The sequence below is a fragment of the Podarcis raffonei genome, chromosome 15, assembly GCF_027172205.1.
Source record: "Podarcis raffonei isolate rPodRaf1 chromosome 15, rPodRaf1.pri, whole genome shotgun sequence".
Taxonomy (NCBI): Eukaryota; Metazoa; Chordata; class Lepidosauria; order Squamata; family Lacertidae; genus Podarcis; species Podarcis raffonei.
In genome coordinates, this window is record NC_070616.1 from 29,409,817 (window position 1) to 29,425,985 (window position 16,169).

Consider the following 16,169-nt stretch of genomic DNA (forward strand, 5'->3'; position numbering starts at 1 on the left):
TTAGATACACAAATTTGGGAAACCGTATCCTAGACAAACCACCCACAGTGCCCCACTTCAATGTAGTGGGAGTAGCAGCATGCTTTTCACACCCCCCCCCCGGATACCTGCTTCTTCAAATTCAGGTCTTCTTCCATGGGGAGTGGTTCAAAAAAACAGATTGTGTAGGGGGAGATACTGTGGGACACATTTAGACAGACCCTGTCATGGAGCCCTATCCAATTAATTAAATTTCTCCAAGCCAATGCACCCCTGAATACAGGCAAGTTGTGGAAGGAAGGGGAGGTGGTTATGGAAGCTATGGATAGGAGGAAGAAAGTGTCACAGGGTATAAAAAGACGGGCCTGTGACAAGCATGTTGCCTGCTTTGGGGGTATCTGGATATCACACACTGCGAAAGGGGGTGAGAAGAAGCACTTTTGGTGCACCACTGATATTGGGAAACAAGTCGTGCAACCCTAAAAAGAAAGAAAAGAAAAATTAGGAAGCCCAAGGACCTCAAGAAAGCAGTTTCATAATTGCTCTTTATCTCCTTACACAGGACCAGCTAGACAGCTCAAAGTGTAGGATCTCCACTGGGAAGATTTAAATGTGTTTAAGCCCTGAGGAAGGATTGTGGAGTCTTCTATAGGGTTAGGGTTTTCTACACCAGGCTGGAGGGGAGGAAAGCCAACAAGAATATACGAAAAGCGTCTACTTCTGGAGAGCTGATCAAGTATATGCTCTACCTCATTTAAATGGAGCAGGATACAATATTTAAAACAAAAATACATAATTGTTTTGAAATGGAAATACTCAAGAGTTAAACAAAGAGCAGCCAAGGGGCATGTTCAGCACACCAACTCCAATAAGGTTGCAGCAGTGACCCTGGTAGAGAGGAAGTGGTTGAAGATAGGTGGCTACAGGATCAACAGGCATATAACACCAAAGAAACATGGACACCTGACACTTTTATTGGTCTAAAGTGAATGTCATACTATATACACACTGCATACATATTGACATGCAACAGGCACAGTATAAATGCAGGCAGGATTTATAGGGCACCTGCATGAACATGTACACAGTGCTTTGGGCGCAGGCCCACCAGCCCAGAAGACTTAAGTCATTGCCAGCAAAAGCAACAACGGGGGCTCATCACCACAGTATGATATGTCAAGCTCGGGGAGGGGGCAAATGCTACAGCAAACATTCACCCAGCCTCTTGGCATCAGCTTCCTCTAACCAAAGGCTGTTAGTGGATAATAGTCCCCCTGTGTGGACCAAAGTGAGTTGCAGATCTCCACCAATAGTGTCAGGCTTGCATAAAGAAAGGTCTGTCCAATGGGGAGAGTGCAGCTTTTGCCTTCACATTAAAACAGAAAAAAGTTTCTGGCACGAGAAATGCTGCTGCAACAGAAGGGAAACCTATCTGGGCAGGGATACGGGGAAGGGCAGTTGCTGTGGAAACCGGACAGCAGGTGAACCAAAAAGGCAGGGAGCAGCTAAAGATTCCTGACAGAAGTCCTAACGGCAAAAAACCCAAAACCAAAAACAGGCCCATAGAACCCCCACACTTCTCCCCTCACAACTCTGCAGTGGTAGCACAAAAGAGGGAAGGAGCAGGCAGCTTAAAGGTCCTGGGGGTTGCGGAAGCCCAGCCAGGGCCACAATCCAGGTCACAGAGTCCCTTCCAACTGCTCCTTTTCTTTCTTCCGCTCTGCGAGCCACTGCTGGATCCGCTCCTTGAGTTCAGTATTTGGTCTGATCTGGTCCATGGTGAGGGGGCTCCGGTTGAAAGGATCAGTCTGGTCACTACAAGGGGAAAAAAACACCAGGAAGCAGGTAAAGGAGAGACTAGCTAGTAGCACAGATATGTGGGCAGGAGGCAGTGCCACCAACCTTTGGAGATGGACACACAGGCCCACCGCCACCCCACCAGATGGATATCAAATCAAGGAGGAAGTCATCTGGCAGACCAAGTCTGCCTTTAATTTGGCCACAGTTGTGGAAGCCAAATATGGTGCTCTAACAGACCCCCAATGCGCAACCATTGCTATGAGGCAGCCTTTTGTAGTGATAGGAATTTGCTTATTTTAGAAAATTGGGTATGCCTGGAACAGTAGAGCTAAGTGAGGCAGACCCAGGGATAAATTGGGCTACCTTAACACCAAATGACTCTGGGCAGGGGGAGGCGCTTGGAGCTAAAGCCACCTAATGTTTTCCTAGAAGAGATAAGCAATCAGTTGTTCAGCCTTGACCCTGACCCCTTCCCAACCTTGTGAATACCTCAGGAGGTGCCTGGCAATTGTCGATCTATCTACAGTGACCCGAGAGGAAGGCAGCAGCACCGGGTCCATCATTAAAGTACTCATGATAGGGTCCAGGAACTCATCACAGGCATCCGCATAGGTCTCCTCTTCCTGCAGTTGGCGGTCTGCAAGGGACTAGAAGAAAGCCCAACAATTGTTAGAGAGGTCCCTGCCTGCTCAAGTCAATAGTGGGCTGGATGAAAGAAGGAAACGTTTTCCCAACACACCCTAGAAGCTCAGCAGACGACTAGTTGCCACCAAGCCTTTGTTTAAGGGCAACAAATGAGAGCAAAGTTGTATTCTTGGGCTTGGCTTAGCTCCAAGAAGCAGCAAGGAATGTAATTCTGGCTTATGGAAGGGGCTAATGCTCCCACTACACTTAGTTTCGTTCCCTTGCCTTTCATTTCATGGAGGGACTTAGTGAAAGCCTATAGCTCAGAGGGTCTCTTCCTTGTACATGCTACTAGGTAGAGAAAGCCTCCTTCCTGCAAGAGCATACACAAGCTGCCCAGCTCAAAATCCCAACTGCAGAGGATGAGGCACCAATAAGCAGCTCTCCAAAAAGGAGGGTTCCTTTGTGGAAAGCAGGGAGGAAGCTAGCGCCAGCTCCCCTCCACCACCCCTCACCTTGATCCTCTCTGCCAGGTTGCTAAATGCCACAATCATGTTGCCAGGCTTGTTAATCTTCTTCAGGACTCTGACTGTCTGAGCAAAAAGAGTTGGGGAATACGATCGCCCATCCTTGGGCACTGTGGCACAAAAGTTCTCCTCGTCCCTGAAAGAGAAGAGGGATGAGACAACACTGGGAGCGGCAAGGCCCTTCCGCACATTCAAGCAAGGAAGGGTGCTTCTCTGCTCTCTTCCCTAGGCAAGCCCAGTCAGTCTTCCTTACAGCCTTCCACCTTTGGCATTCTCTCGCTCTCTCACACTTCTGCAAGCATACCAATGCTCTTGGCTTGGACAGACCAAAGGCTCAGCTGGCCCTGCCCTCTTTTTGCAACAGTGGTCAACGAAATGCTCCAAAAAAGGGAATGATGGGGGAAAGCATTCACTGATTTCCCCTGATACTCAGAGGGCTGCTGCCACCACCACCAAGTTGCCCTCTCCTTCCCAATACACATACCCCAGATTTAAGTAGATGGTGCAGATGTCAGAAACCAGCTGTTGGGGTTTGAAGTCAAACTCACTGAAGTCTTTGACCTTTAAAGCCCCCATTTTGGGGCCCACCAAGTGCTGCAGGAAGTAGTTGAGCATGGAGATAATGCGCTCAGCCAGAAAGGGGTGCACAAAGAGGGACTTGATCTCTGCAATATAAACCATGTCTCTGTGAGGGCCCCTGAACAGCCCAGCTCCCCTTCCTCACTCCTAGCTGGAGAGTTGTCTTTACCTGAAGTCAGGAAGGCCAGGGTCCCAATGGTCTCATTGGACATGATGTTGTGGAAGCGAGCCAGCTGCCCAAACATCTGTAGGCTGGCTTCCTTCTCACGCCGCAGCTCTGTAGACAGGGCATCCCACTCACCCCGGTCCTTCTCAATCTGCTGGATCTTGATCTTACTCAGGTACTGCAGAGAGTTGAGGTGGGGGAGAAAGGGAGAGAAGGAAGAGGGTGTATGAAGCACACGTAACCATAGCTCAGTAGTCCTCTGGCCCATTTTCCACAATCTTCTATTAAGGAGGTGGACAGCAGCTGAGAGGGGCAACAGCAACAGATCAGCCAGACTGAATTTCCGGAATGGGCCTCTTTCCTCAACACAGGCCAGATGCAGTTCTCTCAGGCAGACATGGCAGAACAGAATTCTCCAGCTCACACCAGCAGAGGAAAGGTTGAGAAAGAGCAGTAGAGCAAGTGATGAACACACAACAGTATTCAGTAGGGGCAGGGGGAATGAATCTTACAAGCATGGGTAATGCAAATGAAGTTGGGCTAAAGCAGTGTTTCGCAAAGTGTGTGGTACCACCCCCAGGGGTGAGGGTGGGATTGCCTAGGGGGGTGCTAAGAGGCAAGGGGCATTGGTGGGGGGGGCACTGAAGGTGTAAATGACCATCAAACTTTGAAAAGTTGGCATCATTGGATCTTGTTCCATTTTGTTGCATTAATTAAACTAAATAGTTTTAACTGTGCTCTGAACAAATGTGCAATTAATTGCTCCTGCTCTGAATTTCGTTGTGTTGTAATTTTCCTTAGTGGAACGCTATTTCGAATAATGCTTTTTAAAGGGTGGGGGGCACTGGGGATGAGTCCATGGAACCGAAGGAGTGGTGACCCAAAAAAGTTAGGGAACCACTGGTTTAAAGTGTCTCCACGCACACAAACCCTTCAGGGGAACTGGCCTCAGTGGCACAGAGGCTGCCAGAGAAACTTCCTTCTACTCCCTTTCCTGAGCTAGTTTACAATGATCAGTTCAGAGACAGATAATCTTCATAGAACTTTCAAGAACTCTCCTCCCTCCCTCTCTCTCACACACAAACAAACAACCTTCCTGGTACTATCAGAGTAACTGCAGGTGGCAATTCCATTCATGGCTATGAGAAATTCTTGTTTCATAGATTTTGGGGCCATTTTATTTTCCTCTTTGGTGCTATCATCAAAAAATAAATAAAAATGCTTTACCTGAATGGCTTCATCCAACAAGAAGATGGCATCATTCATGAGCAAGTTTAGGAAGCGCAAAAAGAGAGGGGGATTCATTGCTTCTAGGTTCTTTGAGGCATAGTCGGCAAGTGCCTGCAAGAAGAGGGAGGGGGAGAAAGAGATGTTTCCCTCCCAGAGATTATTGCTGTCCTGGCTGAAGCAACTCATGCACCTCCTGAGCCTTACCTTGATGCTTTCCCGGTAGGAATCAATGCCCCACATATACCTGAGGATGGGGTACATAGGCCTGCGATAGTTGAACTTCTGCTCGAACTGATGGGGATCCCCTAGGCAGGGGGAAAAGAACAGGCCAAGCCAAAATGAATGCCAAGATCTGGCAGCACCACAAGACCAAGGAAGGGATGTTTTGCTCACAATATGGCAGGTCCTCCTGCTTCAAAGCTGCATCTTGGCATGGCAGTGTGCTACTGAATGTCCAGAGAGAACAGCAAAGGGCTGGCTCTTTCCACCCTCCACTTTCATGGTTTACACTCAAGAAAAAGCATGGACAGCTCAAAAATGTGCCCTGAGCCATGAATGGTACAGGGAGAGACGTCACCCATGTCTGGTGCAGCACAAGGTGCTCAGAGGACTTGGGAGAAAAGGAAAGCCCCCTCGCCCCTGAGCGCTGCTATCACAGATGCAAAGCATGCGACTGGGAGGATGGCTCTGTTCAGCAGGAATGGAAATGGCAGCAGCTCAAGGAGGAGGAAGATGATGAAAGTGGTACCACTAGAGCAAGGTCCCGCTCTCCCACCGCCCCCTTACCAGTGAACTCAATGTCCACAAAGACCTTGATGAGCGCCTCGGCAAGGTAGGCAGCATGCCGGTAGGAGCAGAAGACCCTCTTGCGATGGAAGACACTGGAGACAAGGGGATTCTGCACCTGGTCCATGTGAGGCATTACAGCCTCTAACACTTCAGCCAGCTTGGCTCGCAGGTGTGGGTTCTTCATCCTGCAGGAGGGCAAATGAGGATCAACCACCTGGGAGGATATTCATATCCTGGAAGCTTTGCTTCTTAGTGGCTTCCTCTTTGTCTGCTGTCGACCACAATTCAGAGACACCAACTGGGGCAGAACTTGGAAGATGCCAGAACCATGAGGCAAGTGCCCCAACTTCTGCAAGTGTCACCTGATTTCTTCTTGGCTCAAGTGGAAATGTGGAATTTGATCTCCTAAAACTCCAAAAGCTTGGACACTGAGGACCTTAGAAGCTAACCCTATAATCAGCAGGGAAAGTCCTGCTGGTGGTGTCATTGCTGGCGGTGACCCAAAGCAAGACCTTCTTAGTGGCAGTTACCCTTTAGTGGAATACCCTCCCTTGTGAGGTTCATTAGTCTTCCTCATGATTAACTTTTAGGAAAAAAATCAAAACGTTCCTGTTTGCCCTGGCATTTCGTGGCTGACAGATTTGTTCCTAGTAACCTTGAAATTATTACTTTGAGTGTAGGTAATTGATTTTAGGCATTTTAAACTGTTCTTAGAAATTTCAGTTGTGCTGTTTGAGTACTGACATGGTTGCCACCCTGGGCTCCTTTGGAGGAAGGTGCATGATATAAATTGAATAAACAAATAAACAAAAATAAATAGCTATCTCACAATGCAGCAGTCAATGTAGTTGTTAGAGCAAGGGTGGGGAACCTCCAGCCTACTGACCATACATGGACCTGTAGGTATTTTCAGGCCTGCCAGGCCATTTTCAGAAAGCCACACCCCACACCTGACAGGTAAGGGCAGGACTTCAAAGCCCCTTGTTGTTCCTTTGATGGAGAAAGGGGCTCAAGCTGACAGTCTCTGTTCAAGAATACAGAGGGAGGAAAAACAGGAAACCATTACCAGCTGCCTGAATGGCTTAAACTTTCTGCACTGGCCTGGTCTTCCGTGCTAAAGTGTAGGAGCTGTAGCATCACTGCTTGGCTCAAAGGGGTTGATTTGTTCTGGCCATAACCTCTCCCCCTGCCAAATATTTACTGGTGACCACCCTTGAAGCCTGGATGAAGGGCAATGAGGTGGACAAGTGGCTGGAGAGGCCATTACCTGTCCACATCCCCAGTGAAGATAGTCACAAAATGAAGGATGTGCTCCAGGGAGTCAGCTGACGTTTCCAGAAGATCATCAGCAAAGCGGCGCAAGAATATGAAGAAGTCACCCAAGTTGTCAGCAAAAAATTCTGCAAATACAAAGCTCCAAATGAGGTGCTTGCTGGGAGAATGTTCAGACCCAGCCCTTGACCAGAAATAAAGAACTTACTTAATAGTACAAAGACTCCTCTAGAGCAGGACAGCATTTTAGCTTCTCCAGGGTCAAACTAAGCATACTCCAAGACACTACAACCTGGCCTTGCCTAAAGCTCACAGGAAGAGAAACCTATTTGTCAACATGGAAGGTGGAAATGGATGCACACTTGCAGCTATTTCACATCTAAGGACAGCGACAGATGTGTTTGTGTGTCCCCATCCATTTCACTGTCTCTCTAAGTTTAGCTTTTTAGGTAGCATACACCATCACTGCCAGCAAGACAGACTCCTCCTCTGGAATTGTACATCTTTCTGGCACCAAGGGAGAAGGTCCCTAAGATGTAGCAGGGGAATATTTTAGAGCAATGTGGAATCTGTACAGCAAGTGAGGTCCAATTCAGGTATTTTGTGTGGTGTCCTGGGAAGCACAGCTGGTTTGGTTTTTTTGGGAAATGTACATTTGTCCTTAATTGCAAAGACAAGCCTAAAACTACCTGGGCCTTCAGTGCCTGCTTGTGTGGGCTTCCATGTCTGGTGTTTCTGTTGCCAGCATAATTCTCAGGCCCTCTTATACATCAGCATCTCTTCCCTTCACAACTCCAGAAGCCTCAACCTTCCATCTCTAGACTGGAACTACAGACTGCACACAAGCACAGTCAATGCAATGTTTTGCCCCAATTATTTCAGTGATGGTGCGTGGATGTTTTTGGGGTTGCCAGACTTAAGAATCCTAGCCTATGGTCACCACTGCCACCTACCTACCCAGGGATGCTGCAATAAGCCAGCTAGGCCCGCTCCAGAGAGAGCAGAACTAAAGGCCCCTGCTTGTAAATGAATTCGCTCCATCCCAGAACTTTTCTAGGTCAACTAAACCCTGATGAGAACTACACAAGGGTATATTTTATAATTCTCTAGATGCCCATCAGTCATACTAGAACAGCAAGGGTGCTCTTAACTTTCAGGAAGCTGCTGGAAGAAAAGAGGTGTTCAAAACCTTGTGATGCCAATGTAGGCCAAAGAGATAAGCCCAACATTTCCAAAATGGAAGCCCCTTGTTGTCACCTGGGACATAGGCCAGAGCGTTCTTCTCCACCTCAGAAAGAGGGAATGTCAGGTCTACCAGCTCGGTCCCTTGGTTTCCAATGGCCAGCTGGACCAGGAGAACAGCCATGGAGACCTGCAGGTGAAGACAGTTCTGCAACATCTGCGGCTCTGTCATAGCTGTTTTGGTGGAGAGATAGATGGTCATGAGACGCTCAAACTGCTCCCGAAGGTTGTCTGCTGAAGGGCTGGAGCTCTGCTGAGCCTCTCGCCAGGCCACCTGCAGCCGGTGAAGGCTTTGGTTTAGTTTGATCATCTGGTCATGCAACCTGTACAAACAGAAATATATACATTAACCAGAAGGACAGAAGCAAAGTGGGGTGTACAAGATAGCCTCTGTAAGTATTGGGGGGGGAGATGTCCAAGGCTCCCCCACTGAACTAAAGATGCAACAAACAGAACCAATTCTCTCTTCTGGATCACACAAGCAGCAAACTGGAACAAACTACTGCATCCAGAGGCTTTTGCAATCCTTTGTTTGATAGCTGCTTTGATTTGAGGGGGTTTCCACGTCAAGGAGGGGTGCTTCAAGGGGACAGCTGGAAATCATGTGCATTGGCTTTACTGGTTTAGCTTCTTCATTATAGCAGTAAAATCCCCTTTCCCCAAACCAATGTCTGCTTAAACAAATTTGATTGGGGCGCTCTCACATCACTGTTCTCGTTATAGGCTTTGCCTGTCAGTAGGATATCTCAGGTCATCTCAGCTTGCGAAGGCTGCCAACCAGGCTTTTACAGCCCAATCCTGCTGTAGGCAAATTTTCAATCTCTAAGGAAGAGGCACTTGCAAGGCCTTGCCGTTCCCACACATCCATATACCCTCTGGAGGCAGTACCTGTGAAATCCTAAATGGAGGGTATACTGGGTCAACACCAAGTTCTCCGTCACGAGGTTGTAGCTGGGGGCAAACTCTGGCTCCTGCTCAGTTGTGGCTGGGATCAAGCAGGTTTCTTTCTCCAAACCTTGAAGGAAGTTAACAGGAATTGCTTCCCCACCAAGCAACACCTACCAGGAGGAGGCCAGAGCCAATGGGAGCACTCTGGTTTCCTCCAGCTCTTCCTCTGCCCTTGGCCAGCAGCCTCCTCCCTTACAGGCTGCCTTGCCAAGAGTATGAGGACAAGATTTGGGCACCTGCAAAGGTGTGGCTCACCTTTCATATGCACATTCTTGCTCCGCTGCTCTTCCTCATTCAGCTCTTTCAGCGCACAGTAGGTAGGGTCAAATGTGAGGAGCCGGGGCGATTTGGGCTTACAAAAGGGCTGGCATAGCTTGAGGAGGGCGGCCCCCAAGTTCAGGAAGAAGGCATCCGAGGCATACATCTGGAAGAAAATCTCTGGCATCTGGTTGGCCCATATCTTCGTGCGGCCTGCATTAGCATGGAGACAGTTTCCTAGCCAGGACAGGATTCGGTGCTTTGTTTGTGGGGATAGCTGCAGCAGGTTCTTGAGCATCTGGTAGATCTTCTCATGGAACTGAGCCATGAACTGTTACCAAAACATCAGAAGTCTTAAGATGTGTACAACACACACTTGCTCAGTCAACTTAAACTGGGATCTTCCACATGCAGTATCTGTGCTCTACCCACTGAGCTATGCCTCCTCTCTCCTAAATTCCTTAACTTTCAGCAGTTAATGGGTCTTGGTCTTCTCAAATACCCCAAGCATCATGAATTTCCTGCGGAGGTTTTCACTATACTTTGATGTTGACAATCTGTGACTTAAGGAACAACCAAGAACCCACCAAATCACACTAGAGAGATAAGTTTAAGAGACAGAATATGTCATTTTTCCGCTGCTGTCCCCTCTACTCTGCCTGGTTAAGCTACACTGGTATGAAATGTGCACATTCACCCACCTGATGGATGTTGGATTCCTGCACCTTGATCTCCTGAGGGCTGGACCGAGAGGGATTCAAGAAGTAATCGTGGTTCTCTACCACACCTGGGGTCTTCAACAAGCATGAGATGCTCAAGATAGCTCCCAGCAAAGTCTTCTGGTAGAGCTGCCCATTGGCTGGGTCCTTTGGCTGGATGTACTCTACAAAAACCTGAACAAACAGAAATAGATGGTACTGCTGGTCAGCCAGTACAGGTAAAGCCCCGATGTAAGTAGTGGAATGAAGGACACCCTTTTATGGAATGATGGCTCTGCCATATTGACCAGCCTATCATTGATGCATGTTGCAACTGCAGCACAGAATCAGGAAGGCCATGCTCCCTTCACAGTGATGAGAACAACCAACTACTCCTCTGCCCAGGAGGGAGGCTGAAGATGGCCATGGCTGATTGCTTTGCTGCTCCCTGGCACCCTGAAGAGGCTAGCCAAATGCTCACTTTTGCTATATCTTTCTGCCTAGTGAAGTACAGGAGCATGTCCAGGTAGGAGTAGAGCAGGATCTGGCAAAGGTGCAGCTCTCGGATCCGTCCCAAGAGGATATCAAAGACAGGCACCATTACTTCCTCAAAGGTCTTCACTTCCTCATCCATAGTGAGGCCTTCTATGACTTCCTCCAGGAACTCAGTTACATCTTCAAAGCCTACAGTAAGAGAGTAGGAGAGAAGTGAACACCAATCCTTTATGCATTCTCATAGAAAGATACAGGCACCCCAACACATTTACAACTATAATAAAAAGGTGGGGTATCTTTGAGGGACCTCCTGCAGTTGTAGCCCATTAACTTTTTCTAGGGTGTCCAGCTCTGCCTCTGTAACTTACGGGCTCCTCTAAGGGACTCCAGCATCAAGTCCACTAGCTGCTCGTAGACATTTTGGTTGATATAGATCTCCGGGGTGAGGAGGACCGTGCGAGTGTTGGACACAGAAAGGTTTCGGCAGCGCATGGCAAAGGGCAACAGGTTCTCTGGCACTTTGGTAATCTAGGAGAACAGAGGAGAGCACTTTGTCTCTGGTCTGCTGGGCTGCTCTGCTCAGGCAGTCAGACTTGCTGACAGGGATGTGGGGCGTTGACCCACCTCCTCCTTTGCCCTCTGGAAGCTGGCAAAGAGGTAGCGAAATATGTGCTTCTCCCCTGCATCTCTTTCAGCTGATAGATTCTGTATGCCAGCCGAGGTCATGTGAATCAGGTGATTCCCTGGTTCAGGGAGGAGTAGCCGGGTAAAGAGAGCCTGGAGAGACATGCCAAGCCAGACATAAATGGTCAGTACACAACCCTGCCCACCCACCAGCCACAGAGAGCAAGTGCCCAACTATGCATCAAAAACAAACAGTAAGACCAGAAGGTCATCCAAGACAACTTCTGTGGCTAAGGCCAGATCCTTCACCCACTTTATCATGAGCTGTAAGCAAATGGGTGATAGGATTCAGGCACCCAGGTCAGACAAGTCTGCTTGATTAAACAAAAAGTCCAAAATGCAACGTTGGTGGCTCTAGAACAGGGGTGGCTAACTTGTGCCCCTCCAGATGTTGTTGGACTATAACTCCCATCAGCCCCAAACCAGTATGGCTAGTGGTTGAGGATTATTCAAGCTGAAGTCTAACAACATTTGCAGGTCCATAGGTTAGTCAGCCTTGCTCTATAAAGTGAGCACTACAAAAGGAGAGAAGGCAAATGTCTTCCATTCACAAGACTGATCCAGCTGAAGGGTCCTTCAAGAACATCAGCACAGAGAACAGTGTGTCCTGAAGGGCAAAACCTGCATCCTTCACCAAGACTCACAGACGCTCTGCCAAGCCCTCAGTCAGGCAGAAAAATCAACTGCATTTGCATATGCACAGATACCTGCTCCACATTCTCCATGTCAAGCCAATCCTGATCCTCCAAGTCTGTTGCCATTTCCTCCAAGTACACACAGCGTGCAGGAATCCCATTGCCACTTTTGAGATTGGGGTCACCTGCAGGTTGGGAATCATCAAACCAGCAACATCAGTAACACCACAAGCATGAATCTGTGTCCCTACAAGCCCAAGCCCCCAACCCATACATCATCCTCCCGCCCCATCTTTCTATTTATTTATTTATTTATTGAATTTATATACCGCCCTGTACCCAGAAGTCTCAGGGTGGTTCATAGAACAAAATCAACATATAAAACCACAAAATATATAATCAAAATAAAAACAACAACCCAATAACCCCCCTCCCTAGTTTGGAAGACGTTAACTTCATTTTTCCTAAAGGCATAATTTATTTTTATCAGTTCACTGGGGAAGAGGAAGGGAGAGATTTAAGCTTTATTTTATTGAGTGCCAGTGGCACAGAACATGCCTGGAGGGACACAGCCATTCCAGCATTTTGGAACTCTTGAGAGACTTTTAAGGCAACTGATGCACATAGGGATCCAAGCTTGAGAGGTTTTCTTGCCCCACACAAATCATTGTGCAGCAGAATAGAGCAGCACTATTACAGGAAACACTACTCCCTGCCACCACACTTGATGTGTCAGGAAAGCATTTATACAGTGACAAGCATAGTGTAAGAGAAACCACACACAGCCAAGTTCTTTAGGAGATTCTGCAGCACATAGTACAGCAAAAGGAACTACAAGTGGAAGATTATCTGTGTTGAGTCTACAGCCACCATAGAATACTGCAGCCCTACTCTCAGGAAGCTGCAAAAATCCTAGTATAACTGAGAGTTCCTCCTAGTCTGGATCCCAGGAACTAACTCCCCATACTCACTGTTGTCAAGTGTGATCAGGAAGATTCTCTGGATCATGTGGTTGATGTTAAGCTGCTCACAGAGCTCCTGCTGGGAACGGAATGAGCGGCTGATCTCAGCCACGGAGTAGTCACAATCATCCAGGCTTTCAGACACACTGTTGTCAGAATCATCTTGGCTGGCCGAGGTTTCCTCCACTGGAGAAGTAGAACTAGTTAAGAAGCAGCCTAACTTGGCCCCACCAGGCACCAGCCACGCACCCTGGCCTTTTGCCCTGGAGGGCTCTGCGTCAAGAAGAAGGAGGGACCAGCATGGCCTTTGCCTCAGATTGGGCTTCTTGATAAGGTGTCAGGCATCAGGTAAATATAGATAAGGTGTCAGGCATCAGGCAAATACAGCTACCAGCCACAAAGTCAGCTTACCACAAATCACAAACATGTTGTTGTCGCCTCTAGAAAACGCATGGAGACTGGTTGCCAGCCCCACATGGGCACCACTTATACCTTATCACCCAAACACAATTTGTTTGGCTAACTGGGCCAGTCAAGACACAGAAAGGCTGCCTCAGTGACTATCCCACCACCACAAACTCTCTCTGCTCTTCCAAAGATTTGCACAACTTGAAGCAGAGGAAAAACCCTTCCATTTGGGAGCCTGGGGTTAAACCAGTGAAAAACTGAGGATTTCAGCACCTACTAGTTTTTATCCATTTTAATTCTTCTTCACACCAATTCCTTAAAATCCAGATTAGTTTTTGCAATCTATGGTTACTGATGCCCAGCTTTTTGGGGGGGGTGTGGTAAAATGGTCTGTCGTTTAAAATAAGGACAGGGAGGGGTGGGGGTACAGATAAGATCAGCCAAGTGCTTTCAGCAATGCCTCCACGTGGGATTCAACCTTCGATCTGACCCAATGTTTCCTAGGCCAGGGGCGTCAACCCCCCCGCAAAAGAGAGGCCACCTCTCCCCCTCTCACCAACGGGCGGCGTCAGTTGCTGCTGCTTCTGGATCTCGGCGAAGTGCTTGGCGTCGGCGACGGAGCCGAAGAGGGCGGCGAAGGGGTTACTGGAGATACTGTTGTTGTTCTCCTGGTCGGTCATTTCCCCGCCAGGCGAACTCCATCCAGGGCTGGGGACCAAAGCGAGAGAAGGGCCTCAGAGGCCGCCTCAGAAGCCCTCTTTCCAGGGCCCGAGGAGGGAACCTAGGAAGGCCCGACGCCGCTGACCCGCAGCTGCCGCAGAAGCGCCGGGCCAGGAGGCGACGGTGACGGCGGCTCCCGCGCACGGAGGGCCTGCCGGCTGGGCCGAGCGACCCGCACCGCACCAAGGCTCCCCCAAACTAGGGCAACCCCACCGGCCTGGCCCTTCCAGCCCAAGGCTCGCAGCGACGGGACCCGCCGCTTCTTCGCCTGCTTACCGGTCCGCGACCGCTTCGAGACCACTTCCCAGTCAGTAAACTTGACAACGCGTGACGCTACTGGATCGCGCCAATACGTCATCCTACAGGGTCGGAAGCGGGCCCCACCAATGGAAGAAGGGGAGGCGGGAACGCATGGGGACGGGGCGGGGGGGGAGAGAGAGAAATTAGAGCCACAGAGATAGGAAAAAGTAAAAGAGGACTACGTGGTTGTGTTCTTAGCTCGCTTCCTATTTCCCGTTTTGAGATGTGTAAACTCCAAGCTTTTTAATACAGCTGTTGGCTGGGCAGCAGCCATCCGTTGCACTGCGCCCCGAAGGTAGCAGAAGACCCGAGTGTCGCCTCGTAGGAAACGTTTGCTTCTCCCACAACCTGCCACCCGTAAGCGCCCGTATTTGCAAAATTAGCCAACACCAGTTCCAAAACAAATACAGTGGTACCTCGGGTTACATACGCTTCAGGTTACACACTCCGCTAATCCAGAAATAGTGCTTCAGGTTAAGAACTTTGCTTCAGGATGAGAACAAAATCGTGCAGCGGCAGCAGGAGGCCCCATTAGCTAAAGTGGTGCTTCAGGTTAAGAACAGTTTCAGGTTAAGTACGGACCTCCGGAACGAATTGAGTATTTACGGTAACCCGAGGTACCACTGTACTGTACATTCTGCGGTCCTCATGCCGCAAGTTGTAGAGAGGGGGCTGTGGCCGAAGGATCACATCTCGTGAAAGGCTTGCAGGGCCGTTTGCTCTGAATAGGGACAGCTGGGAGGGGGAAATCGCCCCCTCTGACTCGCAACAGCTCTCCTAAGAATGGCAGGAGGTCCTGCCCCGCAGCTTCCCTGGACACAAGTCGTCCCCCGCCCCCGCTTACAGCCATGATGATGTGTGTTTCAGACAGGATTGATGGAAGTCAAAAATTTGAATAAGATGTAAAAGTATGTTTAATTACTGTTGAAAATGATATGTTAAAAAAACTAATAAAAATTTATATATATGATGATGATGTGTGTTTTATATCCCTGCAATTGCAACTGAGGGTGATGCATCCGAGGAAGTGGCCTCTTGCCCCCGAAAGATTATAGCATAAGGATATTTGTTGGAACACGAGGAGCCACGGGCCTCTTCGTTGCTTTTTGCTTGCAACCGATGCTACAGAAGCTCAATAACCGCTCTGAAGGTTCTTTAAACTGTAAACACTTTGAAATCGTAGCTCTGTAATAGGATCAGACTGACCGTTCACGTTTATGAAGGCGGGACTTCCTGGCTGTATTTGAAGCCCTGCTTTCCCACTTTGTCTGCCAAGGTAAAAGTGACAGCTGTTCATATGAAACAGTGGAGAGAGATCCAGTTTTGTTTTGTTTTTGTGTAGCTCTGTTTGGACAGCAGCATATCCATCCTTACCCGCTGCCCACACATAAAGAAGTGGTGGAAGTTCATACACACTCTTTCTATATCTATATGTCAGTTCTAGCACTGCAGCCAAGTTCATTCTGTTTCATACTCAGATATTCTTGTGAAAAATCAATGCAGTTTTAAATGGTTCTTTAAAATATTTCAGAAATGAAAATCAAATCCACAAGTATTATCTCCATGTTGCAGTATGAGAGCTGTGGCCAGACTTAAGTAGAGCTGTGTCGCTGGACCATCCCCAATGGGGATCCATCTTATTCAGCCTCCTGTTTTCCACAGTCATCAACCAGGTGCCTTCTTGGGAAGCCCACACACAGGACATGGAGAAAACCGCCCTATCCAATAGAGAGGAGAGGGGGAGTTATACAACAACCCTGCAATGCAATCCATCTTTCTCATATACTAGACAGTGCTTTGTAATGCCACAGTGGAAGTTATATCCCGCCCAGCCCCGGCCCACAATTGTCATT

General features: G+C 48.6%; 1 protein-coding gene across 1 annotated transcript; it reads right to left on the reverse strand.

The window, feature by feature from the left end:
* Positions 1-931: 931 nt before the first annotated feature.
* UBE4A (ubiquitination factor E4A) lies at positions 932-14,418 on the reverse strand. Its single transcript, XM_053366695.1, has 20 exons — positions 14,293-14,418; positions 13,853-14,004; positions 12,898-13,074; positions 11,999-12,111; positions 11,232-11,384; positions 10,976-11,135; positions 10,594-10,796; positions 10,116-10,307; positions 9,412-9,745; positions 9,097-9,223; positions 8,224-8,531; positions 6,962-7,094; positions 5,692-5,879; positions 5,110-5,210; positions 4,903-5,016; positions 3,679-3,853; positions 3,415-3,595; positions 2,919-3,066; positions 2,269-2,426; positions 932-1,794 (listed from the first exon to the last, which is right to left on the reverse strand). Exons 2-20 carry the CDS (start codon positions 13,974-13,976, stop codon positions 1,659-1,661), a joined length of 3,225 nt encoding a protein of 1,074 aa, XP_053222670.1. The 5' UTR covers positions 13,977-14,004; positions 14,293-14,418; the 3' UTR covers positions 932-1,658.
* Between the last annotated feature and the right edge of the window lie 1,751 nt (positions 14,419-16,169).